We start from the raw sequence: 22,517 nt of genomic DNA on the forward strand, positions 1-22,517 counted from the left end.
TTCTACCACTATATATCCTTGTAAAAAATTTGGTTTTGGAGAGCCAAAGATATGCAACTAGAAAAGCAATATACTTGATGTATTATCTAATCAAGAACTTTTGTTTTGTAGGTATAAATGCATCAGCATCATTCTGTACAACACTGTATTAAAAATATCACTAAGTATTCAAAATAAATAAAACATACACCAAACATGGACAGTGAAATTTTGACATATATAATTTGTGACCTGTAAAGCATAAAGTTTCTAGCCTCTACCTCTTGCCATGAAATGCATTTGCCCTGTGCAGGTAACTGCTTTTTGTGACACAAACCAGCATATTAAAGATTGCTATAAAATAAAGGCCCTGGAAACAAATATGTGTTATTGCAATTAACCAGCCAATTTATTACAAAATTGGCTGGAACACAGAGAAGTAAAAAACAGCCCTTCAAGACAACTCATTGAAACAAGAAAGTTAATAATTTTGTACAAAACATAGTTTAATGATTCCTTCATCAAGAAGATAAGAACCATGGAACATAAATTACTTGAAACAGCCTGTGAATTTACAAAAAAATACCCCACAAAAAAACAACAACAACAAAAAAAAAACAAACAAAAAACCAAATAGGAAGGTATTAACAAAACTGTCTGCTCTTTTTGTGTCCTTGTAGGGTATCTAAGAAACAGACACATAAAACTTCTGGGTGAACTTCCTTTTGGCCCACTCTACCAAAATAAACTACAGAGAAGTCACGTAAAGACATGACATTCATTTTCAAACCTGAGAAAATTATGAAATAAACCACAATCAGTCCAGGATAGCTTTGAAATCTTGACAAAGAGATGGTTCTGTCACTGCCTGCAGTAGTGCCACAGTATCCTCTGGGATCCTCCTTATTAGCTTCCTCTTACCTACCAAAATATCAGAAACAATTAAGTACAACTGCAAATAACTATTCATTCTGGTTTAGGGAAAATGCTAATGAAGCAATGAAATCAATACTAGCTAAAACCACCTAAAAAGCTGCAACATCTGAATTATGGGGAGAAAAAAAGCTATAATAAAAATATGCTATTGCTCTTTCACACTTAAATCAGGCTAATAAATAAAAAGGTTCAAAACTGTATGTGAAAATATTAACAAAGAAAATCAAGGGGCAAATTCCTCCTACTTTCTGTTTTTGTGACTTTTTTCAGATTTGAAAATTTCATTACATTTTGAAAAGTATAAACCCATTTGTGCAACAACTTTACCCATCAAATAAGGCTTTCTGTTAAACCACAATTGCTTTGAAAGACTGAATGTCCCATCAATAGAAATACAGACAGCAAAAAGGACTTCTTACAGATTAGGAAGAACATGTAAAATCCTAGCAACAGTTTAAGTCTGTCACTAAACAGAGTCAGCAAAATTGTCAATGATGCAGAAAGCCAGAACTACTCAATAAACATTTGCTCTGTATCTGAAAAGGAGACAGATGATGTATTTATATCTTATCATGATAAGGAAAGACTCTTGCTCCTTTCCCCACTGGTAATAACAGGAGGGATGTTAAACAACAACTCTGTTTTAAATACTTAACTCTGAAGAATGATGACAACTCATGACAAGTCCCTGATGTTGACATTTAATAGGTTTAGAAATAGTGGGGAGAACCTCCTCCCCAAAACCTATGAGCTTGATTTAGATTCCCATGGAGAGTAATGGAAAGGCACGTGCAGGGACACAAGAGAAAACCGCATTTATATCAAGTCCTATCAACAACATAATCTTACAGAGGTAATAGGTTTTATACAGCCAATACAAACTCCAAAATGACAACAGGAATTGCAGCCTTTAAGTTGACATAGAGGCTTTTACCAGCCTTGTTTATCTCTACGCTACAGATTACTGCAGCATGTAGAGATATTGAGCAAACTTCCAGGATCCCATCCCTGTCATGGCTACTGACATCCACACACACTACCTGATTTCCAGAAGACAAAACTTAAAATACCATGTATAGAATTAGCTCTGACATCTCTACATAATGCTTAGCTCTCTAGTAATCTTTTCTACAAGATGATGTTCTGATTACAAGAACATTGCCCAGGACTAGGTCTGGTGCAGGGCAAACAAAACTAACTTGCAACTGCATAGAAAACTATCAATATCTCTGTAAATGGATTTCAGTGCATGCCCAAAGAATCGGGACACTTAGTATAGTACCAAATTCAGAAGAAAACACAAATATAAACACGATGTAAAATCAGGGACTGAAAACCAGCCTTCACCTATGACCAGAGACCTTGGGGATACAGAGATAATGATGCCCATTCACACCAAGGGTATGCATGTGACTTGTCACCACAAGATGTCTTTGTACAGCACCACCAATTATTGCATCAACCCTTGCTGCACCGGTGGAACAGGGCTAGTGCAAGTACAGGTAAGATTTTAAGCTGGCTATAAGCCAATGGAGATATAGAATTTGAATTACTTGGACCCCAACAATCTGTCAACCAATCACAGTGAAAGTTTCCATCTTAAAAGTTTCATACTAAAGTCACAAGTCAGAGCCTGCTACTTGTTCAGGCAGCTGCTAAGCAAAGACTTCTGAAGCCTTGATCTTTCAGTAGAGTACTTGGAGTCTCAGATATTTCCAAAAGAAACTGGACTCTGGAGATAAGAGTGAATTGTCTTAACACTATAGATGTGAAGAACAGATTCTGCCTCAGAGAAGGTAAGATTTATGAAAGAATAGCTGAAAATTACTCTTTTCAAGAGACCACTGACTTTCCACAGACCTTTGGACTTTTCCTGCTCCACCTCCACAATACTCAGGAAGTACAACGTTGGTAGGCTTCCCCAGGAATTTAGGAAGAAAGGGAATAACCTTTCTAAAGGGCAATTCTCACTGCCAGAGAAGCCAACTGACAGGTGGTCAGCTTTCTCTTCCTGGGGAAGAAACTGTGCACAGAGCTAGGCCTGGACCACATGCAAGTTTCAGGTCAGTATTGCAGTTAGGCAAGTTAGGCAGTTCTATGGGTACAGCAGAAAGAACCTAGTGACAATTGCTATTCAAACTAGGAAAACTTCACCTCTACTTCCCAGCCCATTTTCCCTGGCATCTGTGGTGGTGTGCCTTTGTGGACAGCAGAGACCGCTCTTACTGATGCACGCAGCCAAGGAAAATGAAATTCTGCTGAGCAGTAAAGCTGCCTGGGGCTGTGCCTCCACCCTGGAAGTACTGTCAGATTAAACAGCAAAGCAACCACAGAGAAGGATGGAGGAGCTTTGGCTTAGATTGCGGTCTGCCAAGTCCAAGATCCCAAAAGCAAAACCTTCAGCATTAGAGATGAAAACTCAAATGTGCCCTATATAGATCTTAGAGAAGCTCCCAGAGAAGCCACTGTCCTACTGGTTGTATCTACTGCATTCTCTGCTTAGTTCTTCAGTCCCTGTCCCCTCCAAGTGAAGCAAACAGCCCTGCCCTGGCTTCTCAGCAGACTCGGGGCCTCTGATTTTGGTGTCAGCGTGTAACTCAAGGGAGTTCCTCTGGGAAAGGCTGTTGGAATTCTGCTCCATTCAGAAAGTCCATAGCTCTCAAGAATGTGGCTATCAAGATCCCAACCACTGGTTTGTTTCCTGCGAAAGTGTCGTCTTGATACACTCACACTGCACCACCAAAACTCAGACTCTGCACTCAGGTGTTGCTGCAAGCCTTTGATATGGGAAGGAAATGCTTCCTTAAAAAAGAGCTGCTTTCTTTTTGGGGCACTGGACCTCAGTGCAGCTATCAAAGGAAGCTTATGATATCTTTCAAATCAAATAGGTGTTACTCTGGAATGAGACCCAGGAATTTCTTGCTCTTGTATAACAAAACTGCCCAAGCAATGACTCATTCAGAGTGCAAATTACAGAGTCAGCATCGAGAGTCTGGCCATCACCACAGCTAAATTCATCACCAACACTGGCTGCTTCAGGAAAACCTCTTGCTGTCCACTTTTAGTATGTTAAAACTGAAAATTCTATTATTTCTGGAGCTGGCCTACAGGCAGACTGCACAACTGTTAAAGGAAAGAGCTCCTCAGGGGCCAGGGACACAGACAGCTTCTTTCACCAAATGGACGTGTCAGAGAAACGCCAACATCACAACTCTGCAAGAATACACATGCAGTGGAGCCAGTGCTTCTGTTTCCAAGTGACTCTGGTGGCACTTTTTTGGGTAAAAGTTTAAATTGTGGGAGGAGCTTTAGTTGCCAGTTAATCTACATTTTTTAAAATAGAAGCTTGAGTGTTTGTATTTCATTTAGTTGAACCTGCTGACAATACATACATGATTAACACAGTCTTATTAAGCCTTCTGAAATGTACAAGCTTACTGAGTGCCAAGCATCAACTGTCCTGTGAGAATAAGGCTCTAGAAAATGCAGTGCTGGAAAACATTTTAAATTTTTGGTAAATTTGAACAAAATCAAGAAGATCGTTAATGTACATCTGAGAACAACATTTTAGGATTAGAAAACTTTAAAAATTCATTAGTTTCTAAGTTTAATTACAATGAACCATAGACAAAACTGTAAAAATAGCTGAATACTTACAGACTTTTAAGGATGTAAGCAGACATTTGTAAACAGCTTTGTGATTTAACAATTTCACAGTGAAGGCATGGTAGCAAAGCCATTCTGCTACCTGAATAGGGAATATGCCTTTGTTATCTTTAGCAATCCCTAGAGATAGAAAAGGAAAATAATGTAACTGAAAATTATGAGCATTAAGAAGTATATCTGGTCTGCTCCTTCTATAAAATCACCCCAGGACATTTTACTAGAAACCTGTGCAGTCAGTGAAGTCTTGTGCAACAGCAGAAAACTAAGAAATTAGTGCTTGAAACACAATCCTCAGAAAACTGAGTTTTAGAAGAAAAATGCACTGTGATTCTTATTATGCATTTCTCAATATTAATTCATGATTTTTATCCCAAAATTACACCACTGGACTGCATATTCAAGATGTTCTATTTGTCTAAAAAAACCCCAAACAAATCCAAACCCACTACTTCATTGCCATTAACATCCTATACCTGCATTTATTGTTTTCAGGATAGCATAGCAGCATGATGCAGTCTGAGAGATAATCCTTAGGAAGAAATCAGGATTTTTTCTAACTTGCTGGCTGAATGGAAACTGGAGAACACAGGCATGGAACCTGTTCACAAAAACAGCCTCTTTAATAAATAGTCATTTGCAATTTCAAGTGAAACTATGACTACATAGCTTAGGCACTATACAAAATGTAAATGCACACAACAGTCTTTAGCTGTATCAACACTGTTACTGCATGACACCTCTCCCATATACACACATTCCTGGAACGTCAGATGTAAATGATGCTTGTTTCTAAATTTTATGCTGAAAGAAGATCTTGAAGCCATGTGCCTTGGTAACAGACTTCTCCTCTGAGGACAGCATAACTGTGTCATGTGCAGGGAACACTAAACTACCCATCATCACCAATTCCATATCACAGACTATGCCACCAGAGAACACTCACATGAGAGAGAGTGAGAGGAAGAAAAAGCAAAGCAAAACCCCACAATAAATTCTGTTCAGGTATGCAAGAAAATAGACTTCCAAATCATTTCACAGCCCAGGACATTCACTCCTTTGCCTATCTGGAAGCCAACTCTTTAGATATTATTTGTATCGTATGCTTCCATACACCTGTTTGAAAATATTTTGAAACTGCTGACTTTTTTTTACCTTCAGACTCTGGCATTATAATCCTGCTTATGCTGAATATAGCCAATTACAATGCTGATTTTTAATTCATCAAGAATGTATAAACTTGTTCATTAAATTAACCCAGCAATCACTTAAAAAACAGTGACATTTTCATATATGTAAAGGATAGACCTAAGTACCATGCTGCATTACAGGTCTTTGGCTGAATTAACCTGACATACAGTTATCATGGTGGACAGTCTTTTACATAACATATAAAGGCCACTGTTAGTTACTTCTGTTTGATTTTATGGTAACATGCTAAGTGATCATATCTATCAGAGAAAAATCTTAAATCACCCACAAGCCAAAAGTTTAAGAGCTGGACACATCAGTGCTGTACTAGACAAACCAAATTACACTTCTTGGACAACGAATACAGCTTGAATGTAGATGAATTTAAGAACAAAACCAAAATGTCCCTTCATAACAAGCGTGAGCATAGCAAAAGAATAACATCTGATTTCCGTGAGCAGTGAAGCATTTCTTGAACATTTTTGTATTAAAAAAATAAAAACCCAATTACTTGCTGCTGCCAATCATTCCAAGTTTTCAATTTACATAATTCAGCATTTTCTTCCAACTTGCTTATCAGTTTTGATTTCTTTCCCTTATCTTTGTTTAAAACATTCACTTCCTCTACTGATCAAGGCAAGGTCACAAATGCCAAGATATTACCAGCTAAGGAGCAACTAAAATGTTATCAGCAATAAGAAACTATAATTAACTTTGTAGAATGAAACCTCTCTTTACCTGGAGTAACACTGGTCAAAGTTCTGTATGACTTTAACAGATATAAAGTTCTAAATATAAACTGCCTAATATTTAAGTAATCTAAATATAAAATGGTTAATAAGGCTTCTTATCATACTCCTGAATCAAAACAGACCAGTTATCTTGAGGTCAGCTGTCAAAACCAAGACACTGAAAATCCATTTGGCGAAGTATCACTTAAACACATAAATCAAATATATTCCTGTATCCTAAATCTAACAGTATTACTTAAGAACAGTGTTGAAACAAGAATAACTTGACCTACTACTGACATTTACTACTGCACACACTATACATATACATACATACATATATTATGTGTATATATATTATGTGTATATATATTATGTGTATATATATTATGTGTATATATATTATGTGTATATATATTATGTGTATATATATACACACACTGCACACCTACATGGCACACTTGTTTTCTGATTCATCGCTCCTCCATGCGGCAAGAAAGAGTAATGAAATACTGACACTTACTTCAGAAGACAGTCACCCACCTGTAAGCCTGGAGTAAAAATATCTTGTAGATGTTAATGAGAACTGTTCTAAGGCTGTTGATCTAGAACAGAACAGAAACAGAGCTATAAGAATATTTCAGTGGCATAATAGAATTTGTTGAAGATCTAGACAAAAAACATTTTATGTTAAACTTATAAGATTTTTTTTATGCAACTAAGTTAACAATGTTGTGAAGGATTAGTTCTGAAACCCTACACTTTATGTGATGTCAACATTCCCAGATTATGTGGATTTCCTCTCAAAATAAACTTTTATGTTAGAACTCAAAGCAGTTTTAATGCTCTTCATCACTAATCACTATATTGTCAAACATCCATTTTCATATTCCCACCTGTAAATCAAGAAATAAACTATGACATTTCAGTTTGAGGACTGCACTCAATTTGTATTTCATGTTTTTCCCAGCTGTTATACTTGAATTGAAGGAAAGACTTGATCTGATAGAAGTACAGGTGTAACTAGAAAAAAAAGTAAAAAAAGTAGTTAAACTCTTATGGGCTAACAGACTAAATTAAATTCTGTAAAGTAAGCCTCATTTAACTTCCCATGTTACAGAGATTTCCTGCTAATCAATGAACCAGTAGCTAAAAGATGACCACAATTAAATTAAATGTTGAAAGAGACTAGGCCCTGTGGCATTAAGGGTATTTAGCTAAGGGTTGACTTCAATATCTCAGGGCTGAAAAATTCAGCCTGCTAAAAAAAGCTAAATTGATAACCTTAAAAACAAACTAAATGTATTTCTTAAACACATCGCCTAGCCAGAACATTATTAATTACTCCAGTGACAATCATCTTATCTATATCTATGATCCATGCAATGTAGGAGCTTAGGCTTGAAGCCACCTTAGTTACTGGAAAAACCCTGATGTTCCAGCTACTTAAGTCAAACTTATCAAAAGCAAAGCCTTGAAACAAACACTGTGGGCTTGGCAGTGCTGGATTAATAGTTAGACTCAAACTTAAAGATTTTTTCCAACATGAACAATTCTATGATTTTATGATTCTGATTAGTGCCTCCCAGACCAGTAGAATCAATATCCTTTTCAACATAAACTTTTTCTTTCAAGAACTCAACTAGTGAATAAATCTCTTTGGCTGTTGAGTTTGGTCCTTTGATATGGGAAACCATGTCATGTAAATTCGTTCCTAAAGTGACCAAGCTTTTCTGTTTAGGAAGACTACTGAGGAACTTTACCACCCTATTGGTAGAAAATCCCCTAATTTTCCACTTAAATGCTTAAGGGCTGTTTATACTAAAAATGGTCTGTAATAAAGCTAATGAAGAAATATTATCCTTGAGTTTAAACTGTTCTTTCTTTTTGATCTTTAGAAAATATCTCATAGCTCAGGGTCTACAGAACTTTCCAGTAGGATACATTATTATCCCGTCTGGAGTTCTATGCCACTTCAGATTGTTTTGTCTAAACAGTCAAGGTTGCTAGTTTAAAGAGAAGTTCCCCTTCCCACATATTCTTTCTCATCTGAAGTGTACCAGAGGGAACACTTCTGATGTTGAAAGGATTGCCAGTCCCTGTAGTCTATACCAAATTAATCCCAATCTGTTTTGCAATTAATTCAACTACACCATTCCCAACACACCCGTGTGCTTCTCCCCCTATGGATGAGATATTGTAAAGCTGACACTGGAGTGCACAACTCTATTTACCTGGAGTAATCGCAGTAAACCTCAAGTGTTTTTATATCTAATAACAAACCACACCATGGGATCAAACGACAATCTGGCAGCTGTTTAAATTTGGAACATCCTGGGATATCATCAACAGGAAAATTCACCACTGTCTTATTTGGGTTTATTAAAAGGCCGTACTCAGGAATACCTGTTGCTAGAGTCCTAAAACAGATATCAACAGTTAGGCTAAGCCCCCCCAGCAAAGCAGACAAAAATTGGCACCATGCTGCAAGACAGAAAATCTTGAACAAAAGGGCAGAAATCAAAGAATGAAGGGAACCACAGCCAACTTTTCAGGTTAAGGAACACAGCTAGAAATAAAGAAAGAGAAGACATTAGAGGCAAATAAATATATAAAATAAACAAACTTGAGTATAATGGAGAAAAAATTTTACAGATTAATGCAAATTAAGCACATCAGCCATGCAATGCTTGAGACAAGCTGTATGAACCACACTCACAGAAACCTCTAAAACAAAAATCACTGGTAAAAGATGACAAGTTCCTGGTTTTGGAAGTTAACAAAACCAAGGAGAATCCATATAACAGGAACCTCAGTTATCTGATGAAAAGTCTTGAAGGGGAACATTTTCCCTAAGAATGTTTTCACTGCCAGAATGCCTGCTGATTACCTGCTACATACTGGATCAGCAGTGTCATGGACAAGAAGCAGTTCATCTTACTTGGCAATGTACTTACGTGCAGGCTTTAAAGAAAGGAAGAGCTAGGCTCTTTTTCTTGGGGAGTCATAGTCTTAATGTTGTCTCCTCAAAACTAATTTACTGAGTCCCCCAGTTCTATTACTACATTAGGAAAACCTGGTTCTACTCCATTTGTGGCAGAGAGCTCATAGGATCTGATCTGTAAACAGTTGTGGAAATCTCTCATAGAAAAGGCTACTTCTCTACAGAAAATCAACACAGCTGGTACAGAAGTTGATCTAGAACAAAGATGCAGACAACTTCAAACAGCAAGAAGGACAGCATCTGCACTGCTACTCAAGTGACATTGTGCTGAAAAGATGTGATAAGAGATTAATAGCTTGAAGCCCTCACTGTTAGTTTGATTTATCTGTAAACCCACAGATCCCTAGAAATTGCTTTCTGTTCTGATAAGGAAATGAGGATAAATGTAGTCTTCAAAACACACTACCACTATTTCATACAATTTATATTTCAAACTGTACTTAACTGATTGCTCCATCACCTTTCAAGCTCACAACAGAGCTGCATCTTTGTGACTACTGAAACGCACGATGCAACTGTCAACACTGCAGATGCTAAGCTTTTCTTCAAGACCTATCCTTTGGATCCTTTAAATTGATCAGCAGAACTCCCCCAGGACTGACTGTACACTCCTATCTGCAATAACCAGGAGCTTCTGGGATTCAATTTTTAAAGAAAATGTATTTCTGAAAAGAATTACTGAAAAGAATTTTGAAAAGAATTCTGAAAAGAATTACTGTTTTAAAAGTTCAGTGTGAACTGCATACTACCATGCTATTGGTGTCTTCAGATACTCATCATGGAATGTTAATGACTAGAAAATTCTTAGCAATATTGGATTGGACCAGAGCTGCATTCTTTCCTGGGAAAGAACGAGCAGCATGAGTTCCCGATAAAAACATTTTGAGAATGTAAATAAGGCATCTTAAAAAATTTGAGGGAAAATGGTTTTCAAAGACAACTGTCAGCTGCTTTGGTTAGGCTGCAATACTAATTTTTCCTTGAAGCTCCACCAAGGTTAGTAGGTAGGTCCTTAATTCAAACTTCAGCAGGAATTGCCCACCATGTAACTGCAACAGATTGTTAACTGCCTATCAAGAATGCAGTTTTAGGATTTTTCCCAAGCACAGGCTACTACAAAGGACTCCAAAATAGCCCTTGACTGTTAACTCATAAAACAAATACACCTATGTGCATAAAAATGAAAAATAATTACATAAAAGACAACGCTTACTAATTTGCAGACTATGTCTCTAACTGCATACCTTAGAAAAGTTCTTGCCTTCATTAAATGTGGTGTAAGCAGCAAAAAATCATCAATGAGACGTATTAGGACTCTGTAATCAAGAAGAAACCAATCTTAGATTTTTTAATATGCAATCTTTTCAAAGTTTTTTCATACACTTCAGAGCAACAATGTGCCTGCCTATTTTAATTCACAAGATGGTAGAGGCCAATATGAACTCCAAATTGAGAGTCATCAAGAAATTCTCGGTTTTGCTTCTTTCCTAAACAAAAATGAAAAAAAAACAAAATAAAAAAGCAATGAGACTGGCTAGATGAAACATGAAGGAATTTACAACATAGAAACTATTTCACAATGGCTTCCCTGGATACAGGGCTTTACACTTTTTTAAGGGAGAATTTGCAGTATTTTTCTTGACAAGACAAGGGAAAGAGGTGCCAAACACAAGTAGATTCTTGGTGGGCTCCAACTTTCTTCGTTTACCAGGTAATAACTTGTTTATGAAGCTATAGCTTGAATACCATCTACCACTGCAAAGGCTGAAATTTTCCAACAGAATTCAGACCCCAAGCATGCCCATATTTTTCTGGTAAATCCTGCCTATCAGATCATAGAGAAGTAGATCTGGAGATGATGATGTACAGTCTCATCTTCAAAGCAAGAGTGCTGCCATCACTATGAGCAGATAGATCAGCTGCATGTTGGCCCAGCCAACTCAATAACCACCTTATTCTTGTGACTTAAAGGACAAATTAAATTATCAAGATCATTCAACAGACACTTAAACAACATTCTAAAATCTGCTCTACATAATGACAGATGCTACATTAAAGAGTGCATTCTTATGAATCAGTTTCATAATTTCTTCTTTCTAAACACCCTTTGAAATCAACAGACAGATTTTCACACTCACATCAGAGCATCCTCAAGCCTGTAAGAAGTACTACTTTTGTAGGGAAATGTTTAAAATTCTGACACCCAGCAAGCCTCCCAAGAAGAGACACCAGACAGATGTATTTATTTGGGGTTTTCCCACAGTTCTTTTTTTTTTGGGGGGGGGGGGAGAATTCACCGCAATGAAGGGAGATGTCTGAACACAAGTTTCAGGGTCCAGCTTATGACTAAATGCCCTAATCCAGGATTCAGTTTGGGATCTGTTCATACAAAGTAAAAGGAACTTCAAAATTTTTACAGCTAAAAAAGAGGTAAAGTTTTTATCAGGCTAGCTTTCTGTCAAGCTCCTAAGGAGCAAGCACATGCAGGGCACAAAGACTGAGAAGATTTACCAAAAATCACACAGGGCTTCAAACAAGAACCAACACACCCCATAAAAATCTACTATAAAGCTCTGACCTTGATAAAATGTTAAGATTTACCGACAGTGGATTGGAAAGCCCTCAGGCAGAAGCCTGGAGTATCAGTATCACAAAGTATGTAACAAACATATCATCTGAGGTAGAAAGACCACAGATGATGTGGGAAGGAATGAGACATAAACTTCTCAGAAGTATAAGGCAGCTTGTAAGACTCCTTACAGTGCCCTTTCTAAGAATAAATTTCCTACCAAAGACACAAAAAAGCTTCTCTGCATTTTCTTCTCAATATTGCAATGGGGAAATTCTCCCCAAAAAACAACCACAGTTTCACTGAAACTGTAGAGATATGCAGCATACTCCTAATGAAATTGGAAATCCTTAAAATTCAAAACTAAATGTCAGAGAAAATTTCCAACAATATGTACTACATATTATGAATTACTGTAAAAGAGCACAGAACAAAGCATCCCTACCCATCCTGTTTTATTCCAGAGAGCCATTTGTTTTCCATATCTCCATAGAATAAGCTGCAAAGTAAGGTTGACAAAATGGAGCCCTGTGGAATTCCACAGCACTGTAAGTAGTACCTACCAAAGAATAAAAGAAAACAAAAAAATCAAATCATGTAACAAGATCACAATAGCTGTTAAATATTTTTTCCAAGTATAACATAAGAAATATGCTATGTTTGCCAGTTAGCCTTAATTTTTTTTTGTCCTAAGAATCTACATGGAGATCCAGAAATTTTAATTTTAACAGTGAAAAAATCCCACTAATTCACACATTTCTTTTGTATTAACAAACTCCAGAAGACAACTATCATTAAATAAAGAAATTGTATAACTGATCTCAAACCACAATGCTTCCTTCTGCTGCAGACACATCCTTCATTGAAGTCATTCTTTATGTTACATCTTACTGTGACAATTTCAAGAGAAGTGCTCTTATATCCAAAACAAAGTGCACTGGAAGAATTTTCTATGCTGGCATCAACCAAGTGGGTATGGCTCATGAAACCCAAGGGAATTATTTTCACAACACTTCTTTGAAGCACTGAGATACTATAATGTCCATTTCCCCACTATTACATGAATGACTTGGTGAAGCTGAAGAGAATAAATTCAGACCACATACTACTTTTGAGCACTTACCCTACCTGTATTTTCAGTCATCTGAAAACACTCCTGGCAGTAATTTTATTTTCTTACAGACTTTTGTTAAATGTATCAAATGGTATTAAAAGATTGCTTAGAGGTCCCCAGCTCAATAATCAGCATTTTTCTCCAAACATCAAGTTAATGTTGACTAACTGTGATTTTTTCATGAGAAAAAGACATTTCTATCTATTTACTGAGCATATAGGGGTTTTTTTTGACAAACAAGAACAAGCTACTTAAAAGGACTAAGTTCATTTCAGGATGAACAATATTTTTTCAGTCAAGTTGTGACTTTGAAAGTGTGAAGATGGTTTTTTCAGGGTGTGCTTTCTCTGAAACCATTAAAATTCCATGAAGCATACTCACGTTGGTTAGTCATTAATAAAGTACGCCACAAGAGCATTCTTATGATCCTGCCAAAGGGAGTGTAAGCATCAATGCTAGAAAAAATATAAACATGCTTCTACGTGACTCTTTGAGAGCATTTCTCACTCTCCCTCAATCCTGTGAGATTCCAAAATTAGTGTGCTAAAACAAAGGTATTTTTTCCAGAGTTAGAAGCTATTCACTCTAACATAAATCGCCCTGAATTTACAAATAACGATCATGTAAGTACTTCCTTTTATAGACATGGTACACATTTGCCACCTAGAGGCAATATACAAGTACCAAGTCAGTATCTCTACCAACACAAGAAGAAATCTGCATTACTACTTTCTGAAACATCTGATTGTTAATTTTGGAGTTGCTAATAATTTAAATTCCTATTGCTACTGCCTTTTATTTTTATTGCAACTTGTCAAAGAGCAAAACCATTGCACTTCAGGGAAATGACTAACAAGGCTTTTGCTTGATTGCTTGGATGCTACTCTTGCTTTTGCTCACCACTATGGATCCCACTACTTTAAAGTATATTCCTTTTGAATTACACTTGCAGTTTTAAATGAAGGTTATTGCATATGCTATTGAATAATATAAGTTATGAAGGTTATTCCCCATTCTGTGGAATAATGCATTGTAAATAATTAACATCACCCAGGTAGGGAAGAGAAATTTTACTAAATATAAAGCTGACTCCAAACTCTTCATGCTTTTTTGGAGCATAAACTGATACACAAATTTCTCACTAACATGAAATTAAAAATCTTTAAAAGACAGCTATTCAAAAGTACCCAAAGTCAATTAAACATATCTTCTTAACAAGAAACAAACAAACAAACAAACAAAGCATACTATAAAAGAATAACTAATTTCTTTTTTACCTGTTCCTAATCTCCAGAATGCTGTTATGTATCATTTGAAGGAAAAAATTAAACAGGCTGGAACTTGTCTCATAGAAAGTTAAGCTCTAGAAAAATGACAAAACAAAACAAGATTTGAAATGAAAAATCCACTGTAACTTTGAAGATACATAGAAAGCTTTAAAAAAGTAGACTGTAGCAGCTCAAACCCCTATGTAAGTGAAAAGACAAACCCCGAACCCAAGTTCTGAATATACATACTAAAAAACTGCTCACATCCAACAATTCAACTTTTGTTGGATGTTGATTTTTTTTTTGTTTGTTTGTTATGTATTAGGAGAAATCAAATAAAACATCTAAACCCACTTTTTAAAGTGCTGACATAATATATTGGATTATTAGAAGGTATAAGACCCTGCTCTTTTGGCCACTTTCTATCCTGTACGACAATTTCTGTACGTCAGGATCTTTATGATTCCCAAAGACTTGACAGACTCACTTGCCCATTCTGCTGCAAAACACACACTTTTTCAGGTATTACAAACACTTCCATGCATTGCTGTCCACCCAATATTTATGGAACATTTTGTTAAAAATTAGAAGATAAAAAAAATTCATTTACAACAATTTAAATACCCTTAACAATGACTCAATTCAAATTAAAATAAAAGTACTTACTACTTGCATAGATTAGCAGCAGACAAAGGCACCCAGATAGAGCCATGTAAGATCATGATTACTTGCATTGAAAAGATAAGGTGATGTACCAATAGTACAGACACCCAGCCTGACATGAAAATCTTTTTTGAGAAAACTTTTCTCAAAATACTTTGTTCTTTTAAGATAATGACACACAAATTGTTTTTGAACGGAAAGTACTTTTAAATAGAACACTGCTGCTCATGCAATATCTAGTATAGTTCTCTGAATCAGTTTGAAAAAGATAAAATACATCAGCGATCCAGCTAGTTTCCATTTTCATCCAGGTACTCATTAGACTTTCTTATTTTTGTAGGATCCTGGAACTGTACACCAGTCACACCATATATATACTCCTATGTCCACAGATACACAAGATCATTTTACTTGTATGTTAGAAATCACGTTTTGCCAATCTTGTCATTTTCCACTGCCAGGTTTAGAGAAGAAAAATTTGAAGAGGAATTACTAGCCTGAAAGAACATACCTGTCTGCTCACTGGATGCTCAGGAAATCTGGTAGGTTGTTATTATGGAACACCATAATTCCAAGCAAGGAAATGCATGATGAAACTGTCTGAGCCTATCACCTACTTCTATGCCTTTGTCATGCTCCTTGCCCAGAAGGAAGTCTTGAGAACAAACACTTCTATCACAAGAATGAAAACAGAAGGATGCTTGATTCTTGCAACAAAGCATCAGTGGGAGTAAAGTTAAAATACATGTAATTTTTAACCATATGTTAATTCACCAAAAGCAAGAAATCTCTTTAAACAAAAACTTAAAAAGAGTTGATCTTGTTTGCTTTGTACTTAACTCCCCCTAAAGAAGAGTTCATTTTCATCCACCTTGACAGGTAATCCTTAAAATCAGCTTTTTAAATTTTTAATTAGGCACAAAATAAGATCTTAAATCAAACAACAAAAAGCTGTGCAGTTTGCAAGTCAAGATGCCATATCCTTAGCTACTTGTCTTATAATACATTTTGCTCATTCTTACTTCCTTATGTTTTGGAGATAGGAAGTATTGACATCCGTTTTTATAGATAGTTAATTTCTCACTTGAGGACTGTTGCAAGAAACAATGAAATTAGGAAAGAATAAAGAAAACACTGGTTAAAATAAAAGTTTGCTAAAATAATGAGAAAGTCTGGGAGAAGTCAAGAAGGACTTTTAGTCAGATTTCTTTCCTGGTGCACTCCTCCTGCTGAACACTCAGAGACTGCTACAAACATCAAAGAAGAGATGACAAAAGTCTTGCTATAGAAGCCAGAAGGTGCTGGTTAACTAGATGAGCAGTAATGGCACCACATAATATGTACATACAAGTAAAAATCCCAATCTTCCTTTAATTCTTCTGTAGCTTTCTTTTTCAGTTGAAAAGAGGCCTCACAATACTTACCTGTTCAACTACTATTGCATTTTGCAATGAGGCATTCTCCTGAAGCTGGGACACAAACTGCTTCATGTCTGGCATAAAGTCCTTGAAAGTAGAAACCTGTGTAATTGTTTAAATTGTAAAGAAACAAATGATAAAAGCAATAAAAAATTCAGTAACTGACTTTTCTGTTCATTGGAGGTCAAAGAACAAGCCTTATTGCATTATTTTAATCCAACAATTCTTCTACCATTAAAATGAAACGTCTCACCCACAAATCTCTATTTCCACAACACATTTATCTTTATTTTTACTAAGAGTGAGTAAAAACTTTAAAAGGTATGGAATAAAACAAGCTTTTCCGCCCCTGGAAAATATCTAACAGCATTAAGAAATGCTTATTAAGTACTTAATCACTTCAAAGGGTGGCTAAAGAAAGCTATGAGGGCAAAACTTTCCTTGGACCAAAATATTCTTGTAACAGCAAAGAGAAGAAATCAGGAAGTCATACATGTCTCTTATAGAGCCTCTTGGCTCTTCCACTTGGGGTGATCATAATCACAGCGTAGCGCCGTATGCAGTACACGGTTCTCTTCTCAGGCTTCAGGACCCGCGAGATCACTTCCACCAGTTTGTTGTGAGGAATGCTATCATAAGCCCTGGACACATCAGCCTGGAACAGAAGAAATATCTTCCACTATATATTCAGCAATATTGCTGTAAACATTCTGGTAGTATAGAGGAAGTATTGTTGTAGTATGTAAGAAAGGCTGAAGGATAGATCATATGGGAGTAAAATTATTGCATCATTCAGGCCAAATTCCTGACAAAACAAAAACTCAATGCTTATCTGAAAAACCTTTCCCCACTCATTGAGCACTTAAAAAGGAATATCCAAATCATCAGTTTTAACACAATTCTTATTATTAACAGAAGAGTACACCACATGCAACCTTAAGTCTAACATCAAACCTCCAATCGTTAAGTTAATAACCACTATTTTTATGTTTAAATATTTTAAGAAACATGCCTCACCATATGGCCATGGAGATGACATCTTAGACTTTTGGAAAGCTGCAAACCTATGTATTTTACCTTTCCTTACCTTTCCTTTTCATACTGGAAATCTACCTCCTTTTACTTGTCCTAGTAAACTAGGTGAAAATTTCTGTAGAAGTTTCAGGAGTAAACTGAGAAAACTTTCTGTAGAAGCAAAAATCTTAGGATTATTATAAAACAAGTTATGCCAATGACTCGACCCTTTGGCTAGAAAGATAACAAGACAAAATTATTTAAATTATTTTAGGGCAGGATGACAAGTGACATATGAGAGATGAGAACACAGCTCCCCAACCCATACAAACCTGTGTAATTTACATATTTGTGTATACCTTGCCCCAATTCAAAGCTATGAATTTAAATCAAGCACAAAATGTTGCCTGCTAGACAGAACTGACAGAAGTGTGAAGATGAAGAACAAACTCCTTTAAATAATGGGCTACCACAAGCACTGATTTTTTCAAAGTTGGAGAAGAAACTTCTTGGAAAGACACCAACCAGAAGTCATGCGTTCATTTTCAACAGAAACTAATGATAGTGAGATAGAAGAAACAGATTTTTTAGGAGACACTGAATTTATTCAAAGGCACATAGAAAGAAGCTTAGATAGCCTTTTGAGCCATATGAAAACCAGAAAAAAATGTTCTTTCTCCCACTTCTATACCCAGCTAAATGTAACTGCAAAAAATTCAGTGCATGCATAGAAGCAGGAGCTCCTGCATGACAGAAAGATGGACAGAAAAACACCCAGGCAAAGGAAGCTCTACTGCAGGGTCACCCATCCACAAAAACAATCAACCACCCCCACCGAAAAACTAACCAGAGTCTGGAAAGTATGCACAAAATTTTATTTAGAAAAAAAAATTATGCAGTCAGATTACAGCTAATACAGCTATAAAAGTATCTGCACAAGCTGGTTTTGAAAAGCTAGTTTGAATATGTAACTAAAAATACATACCTTTACACAGTAGAAATGAGGAATTTCACCACCAGATTCAAGAATCTTTGTAACAAACTGCTTCCATATCCTGTAGATATCATCTTTCCCAAACACTGAAGAACCTATAAAACTGGCGTTTATAGTCCGTTCATAATTTAACACACTAAACAGATTTTTTAGTTGAGTGTTGTAATGATTCATCTAAAGAGACCAAAGAGAATCACCTTAAATTATGCTGAAATACACTACATTCTTTGCAATACAAAGATTACAAATGTAAATAAAGTTTGAGATTAAATTGATGCACTTACTATATTATTTTGTTCAACTGAAGCTTTCAGAAAGCCTGACTATCACTGCAGTAACTACTTCAAAGTGACAAAACAGTTTCAGAGATTTTTATTTTGGTACAGTTAAATCCTATGGAAAATGCTTTTGCTCCTATACTTGACTCTTGGAAATCAAGGTGTAATAGTTACAGTGATAAATAGATTAATGCCAGCACATAAATCTACTACTGATCTGAAAATAACTTCTTAAATATCATTCATTCTCTCTGCTGGAGATAATAACAGCAACAGGAACAGCAAACAGAAGGTGTGCTCTGAGATTTTTATGCTAACTCCAGCTGCACCATCAGCTGGGCCTCTCAAGGTACTTTATTCAAGTAATTGAGCAAAGACTTAACTCAGCTGTGGGGATAGTCAAGTACATCAGAGCAGCACTGAAGTCATGCAGTTTGATTAGCTCTGTAAACACCATAATGTGCAATATTATGTGAAATAACACTCCACAGATCAGAACAGCTTTTAGCTGATGCTCTTTTCACCTGGTTTGGGATCACATGGTCTGAACAGTTAGTGCTAAGAAGCTGTTGACACCTTACCCATTTGGGGAACATTAAATCTTGGGAATGAGACTCAGCCTTAAGGAAAAGCAATTAATTCAGCTGGGCAAGATAATGAAACTGGGCTGTCACTATTCCTTCTGGCTAACTATCCTGTCAAATAGATTATTCTGTGCACTGAGTGTTCTGTCTGTTCCCATACTGCAATTACTCTCAGCTTCCTTCCCAGCTCTCTACTGTGCTTGTTCCAGCTTCCTTGCCCTTCCTTAGACCCTCTTCTGTAATGCACCCAGCTCACCACTGTTCACTGGCACTACAGGCAACTTCACAAATCAACATGCACCATCAGTATAAAGGCAAATCCTAACAGGCCAGACTCACCCATATCAAAAAAACAGGATTACTTTACAAGCCATGTTATTCTATTGGGCTCATTTGCTTAAGGCAGGTTTGGAAACAGAAGTTTGTGATCCTGGAACCGGAGGCTTGTGGTAATTAAGCACTGGAAAGGGAGAAGCTAGGCTGCAACAGACCCATTCAGCCATTTTGATCAGAATGCTACAGTTCACCATGTTAAAATTAGTTTTATGTAACAAAAATCCTTACTCCATTTATCAGTTGCCTACATCAAATGCATATAAAACAATGAAGTAAATAAAAACCTTCTTTTCTCTGCTTTCCTTGCTGAGCGCTCGTGGTTCGACAACATCGCTCACTTTTACTATGGGTCTCAACCCATTTGGTTTTGGAATAAACCGGAGCTTTGATGCCATAGGAACAAATTTTTTTTGACGGATAGTTTCAATCTCCCCTGAAGACAGAGGCCGTAGCTGTACTTTGACAAAATGGTTTCTAAAATACAAATATACACTTAGTGTAAGCAATAGGAAAGGCAGAAAACTAAAACATTTAATGTCTTTAGGATAACTAAAGCCAAATATTTTTCTAGGATAATACAAATACTAACCTCTACAGAAAGTGACATGAAATTCTGAATTTCTAAACAACATCACAGCATCTTAATGACAATGTAATACAAAAAGAAACCATATATTTCTGCTTAATGCAAATAAAAACCCTTATTAAAACAAATTAAAATTTAAGCACAGATTCGTGGAATACATATGAACATTCTGAAATATGTTTTATGTAAGAAATGGGGAGTTGGATATTGCTCCTGGTTTCAGAAGTTTGAAAAACATTAACAAAGTTGAAAAGAACCTTCTGAAAACTACTCTAAGACAGCTCCTGGGAAGAACACACAAACTGTAATAGCTGTTCTACTCCTAAGAGTTAGGGGATCTACCACTTATTAGCTGCTGGGATATACAGGCAACATAAAGGCTTTAGGTATCCAGGACTCTGATGAGCCAGTTGAAGCAAACAGCAGAGAATAATGAAGAATCAAAGGCACCTAAGTCACAGGTTCTGGGCTTCCCAAGTTCACCTCAATGGGAAATGTGTTTTCCTCTCAGATCCCCCCACTCAGGATTCACAGTTCCATGAAAAAATCAAAATCAATACTTTTCCATACAATGAATCAGGAAAATGGTGGTGGAGTAAAAGTCCTTGTTTTTACTTAACATGCAGAGTTAAAGTACCCTACCTGCAAAATAAAAGACCTAGATACATCTCCTGCACTGACTGTATTGTTCAGATGGACAAAATGTGCCCTACAGACTAATGGCTATGATATTACCCTGGGAAGTAAGGGAGGCAATTCAAGTCCTCACAAAAGACTGGACATCAGTCTAAATTTGCATGAAGACTTTTTACATCCCACACAATCCAAGAGGCTGCTTTAGCAAAAGGAGGCCACACTATTACAAAAGGGAGTAGGCGAATGGTGGAAACCTTGTAAAGATGCTCTAGGAGACACCTGAAAAGTCAAGAATGCAGGTAAGAGAGGCACACAAATACTTCTTTTGTATGCCTATACAACTCAAATAGAAGCTCATGATCTGTCTGCCAGGGACTCTTGGCATCTGAGGGATACAGGGCATGACACCTAGAAGGTATAGTGGCATGCAGGGCCGGTGAGTTGAGCTACTGAAAAGAGAGCTTTGAGGATTAATATTCAAATTTTCAAATTAAATTCCTGGTATAGATGCTGCCCAAAGGAAAGTAGAAATGATTGCTTTTCCACAGTGAGGGATCACTACTCTTTATAAAACTACATTCTTTGCTGAACACAACATCTACTATACTATTAGATGGACAACCAGGATAAAACAAGTCACTCCAGTTCAACAGAAAAAACTTTATGATCAAATTTCCCTCCCTCCCTTTACGGCTCACATTCAAGACTGGAAGGATAAAAGCCCCAACGAACCTCTGTCACTATACTAAAAAATATGGCTTCCTTTGAAAGTGAAGACAAAGGCCATATATTGGCAGATCTTCATTTCATTACTCCCTCTGGCCAGCTGGAGATGTCTTTTTGCCTGCAGCAACATTTATTGCTTATTTTGTGGCATTTATAGCAGTGCTGATGATTTTGAATGTGCGCTCATCTAGCAGCCACTGAAGCATGCTGCTCACTGGCACTCACAATGCTGTTAAGCACTGAAACTTGAAGGAACTTGAGTAGATAATCCTGTTGTCTTTTGAGATCTCACCTCAATCTGATGGAGAAAATACAGAATTTCTGCAGGTTTTAATCCTCAGCAGCCACTGTGTGTGGCAAGGGCAGGGACAGCATGAGCTTTAGAAAAACAGGTATTCTCACCACAACACTGTGTTCATTATTTTTAACACACAACTTTACATTCTGCAGGCTATTTAACTTGAAGCAACTGTATCACAAAATACTGATTTTTTTCTTGGCAAATCCTGCTTTTAATTTGGGGACTGAAGTTTGGTATAGCTTCGAAAATTAATACAAAGTTGTCTGTTCACAATGACAGCACACGCTGATCTCCACCAATATAGCAAGGCTAATATACAGACCCAGGGCCCCTCTCAGAACCCTGCTCCATATCCTTGAGTGAGATTCTGCCCAGGATGATCTACTCAAAAGGACAGTCCTTCAAGATGAGGATTTACTCCCTAATGACAATGCAGTCAATGCAAAGGTAAGCTCAGAAGTAAGGTCCAGGTCCATTCAGTCAAGCCTGTTCCATCCATTCTCTTCCTACAAAGGAGGATGCAGAA

The 22,517-nt window shown here is 36.7% G+C and overlaps 1 protein-coding gene across 1 annotated transcript in view; it reads right to left on the minus strand.

Annotated features, from left to right (window-relative positions):
• Positions 1-351: 351 nt before the first annotated feature.
• TERT (telomerase reverse transcriptase) overlaps positions 352-22,517 on the minus strand; it is a 29,727-nt gene continuing 7,561 nt past the window's right edge. The window contains exons 4-16 of the mRNA XM_066560504.1: positions 20,027-20,216; positions 18,536-18,718; positions 17,030-17,191; positions 16,543-16,638; positions 14,465-14,550; positions 12,519-12,632; positions 10,749-10,820; positions 8,735-8,920; positions 7,397-7,523; positions 7,044-7,105; positions 5,055-5,179; positions 4,573-4,701; positions 352-900 (exon numbers count right to left, since the gene is read on the minus strand). Coding sequence (XP_066416601.1) covers positions 797-900; positions 4,573-4,701; positions 5,055-5,179; positions 7,044-7,105; positions 7,397-7,523; positions 8,735-8,920; positions 10,749-10,820; positions 12,519-12,632; positions 14,465-14,550; positions 16,543-16,638; positions 17,030-17,191; positions 18,536-18,718; positions 20,027-20,216 — 1,636 coding nt within the window. The 3' untranslated portion in view covers positions 352-796. The remainder of the gene's footprint in view (positions 901-4,572; positions 4,702-5,054; positions 5,180-7,043; positions 7,106-7,396; positions 7,524-8,734; positions 8,921-10,748; positions 10,821-12,518; positions 12,633-14,464; positions 14,551-16,542; positions 16,639-17,029; positions 17,192-18,535; positions 18,719-20,026; positions 20,217-22,517) is intronic.

Source organism: Molothrus aeneus, chromosome 1, assembly GCF_037042795.1.
Source record: "Molothrus aeneus isolate 106 chromosome 1, BPBGC_Maene_1.0, whole genome shotgun sequence".
Classification (NCBI taxonomy): Eukaryota; Metazoa; Chordata; class Aves; order Passeriformes; family Icteridae; genus Molothrus; species Molothrus aeneus.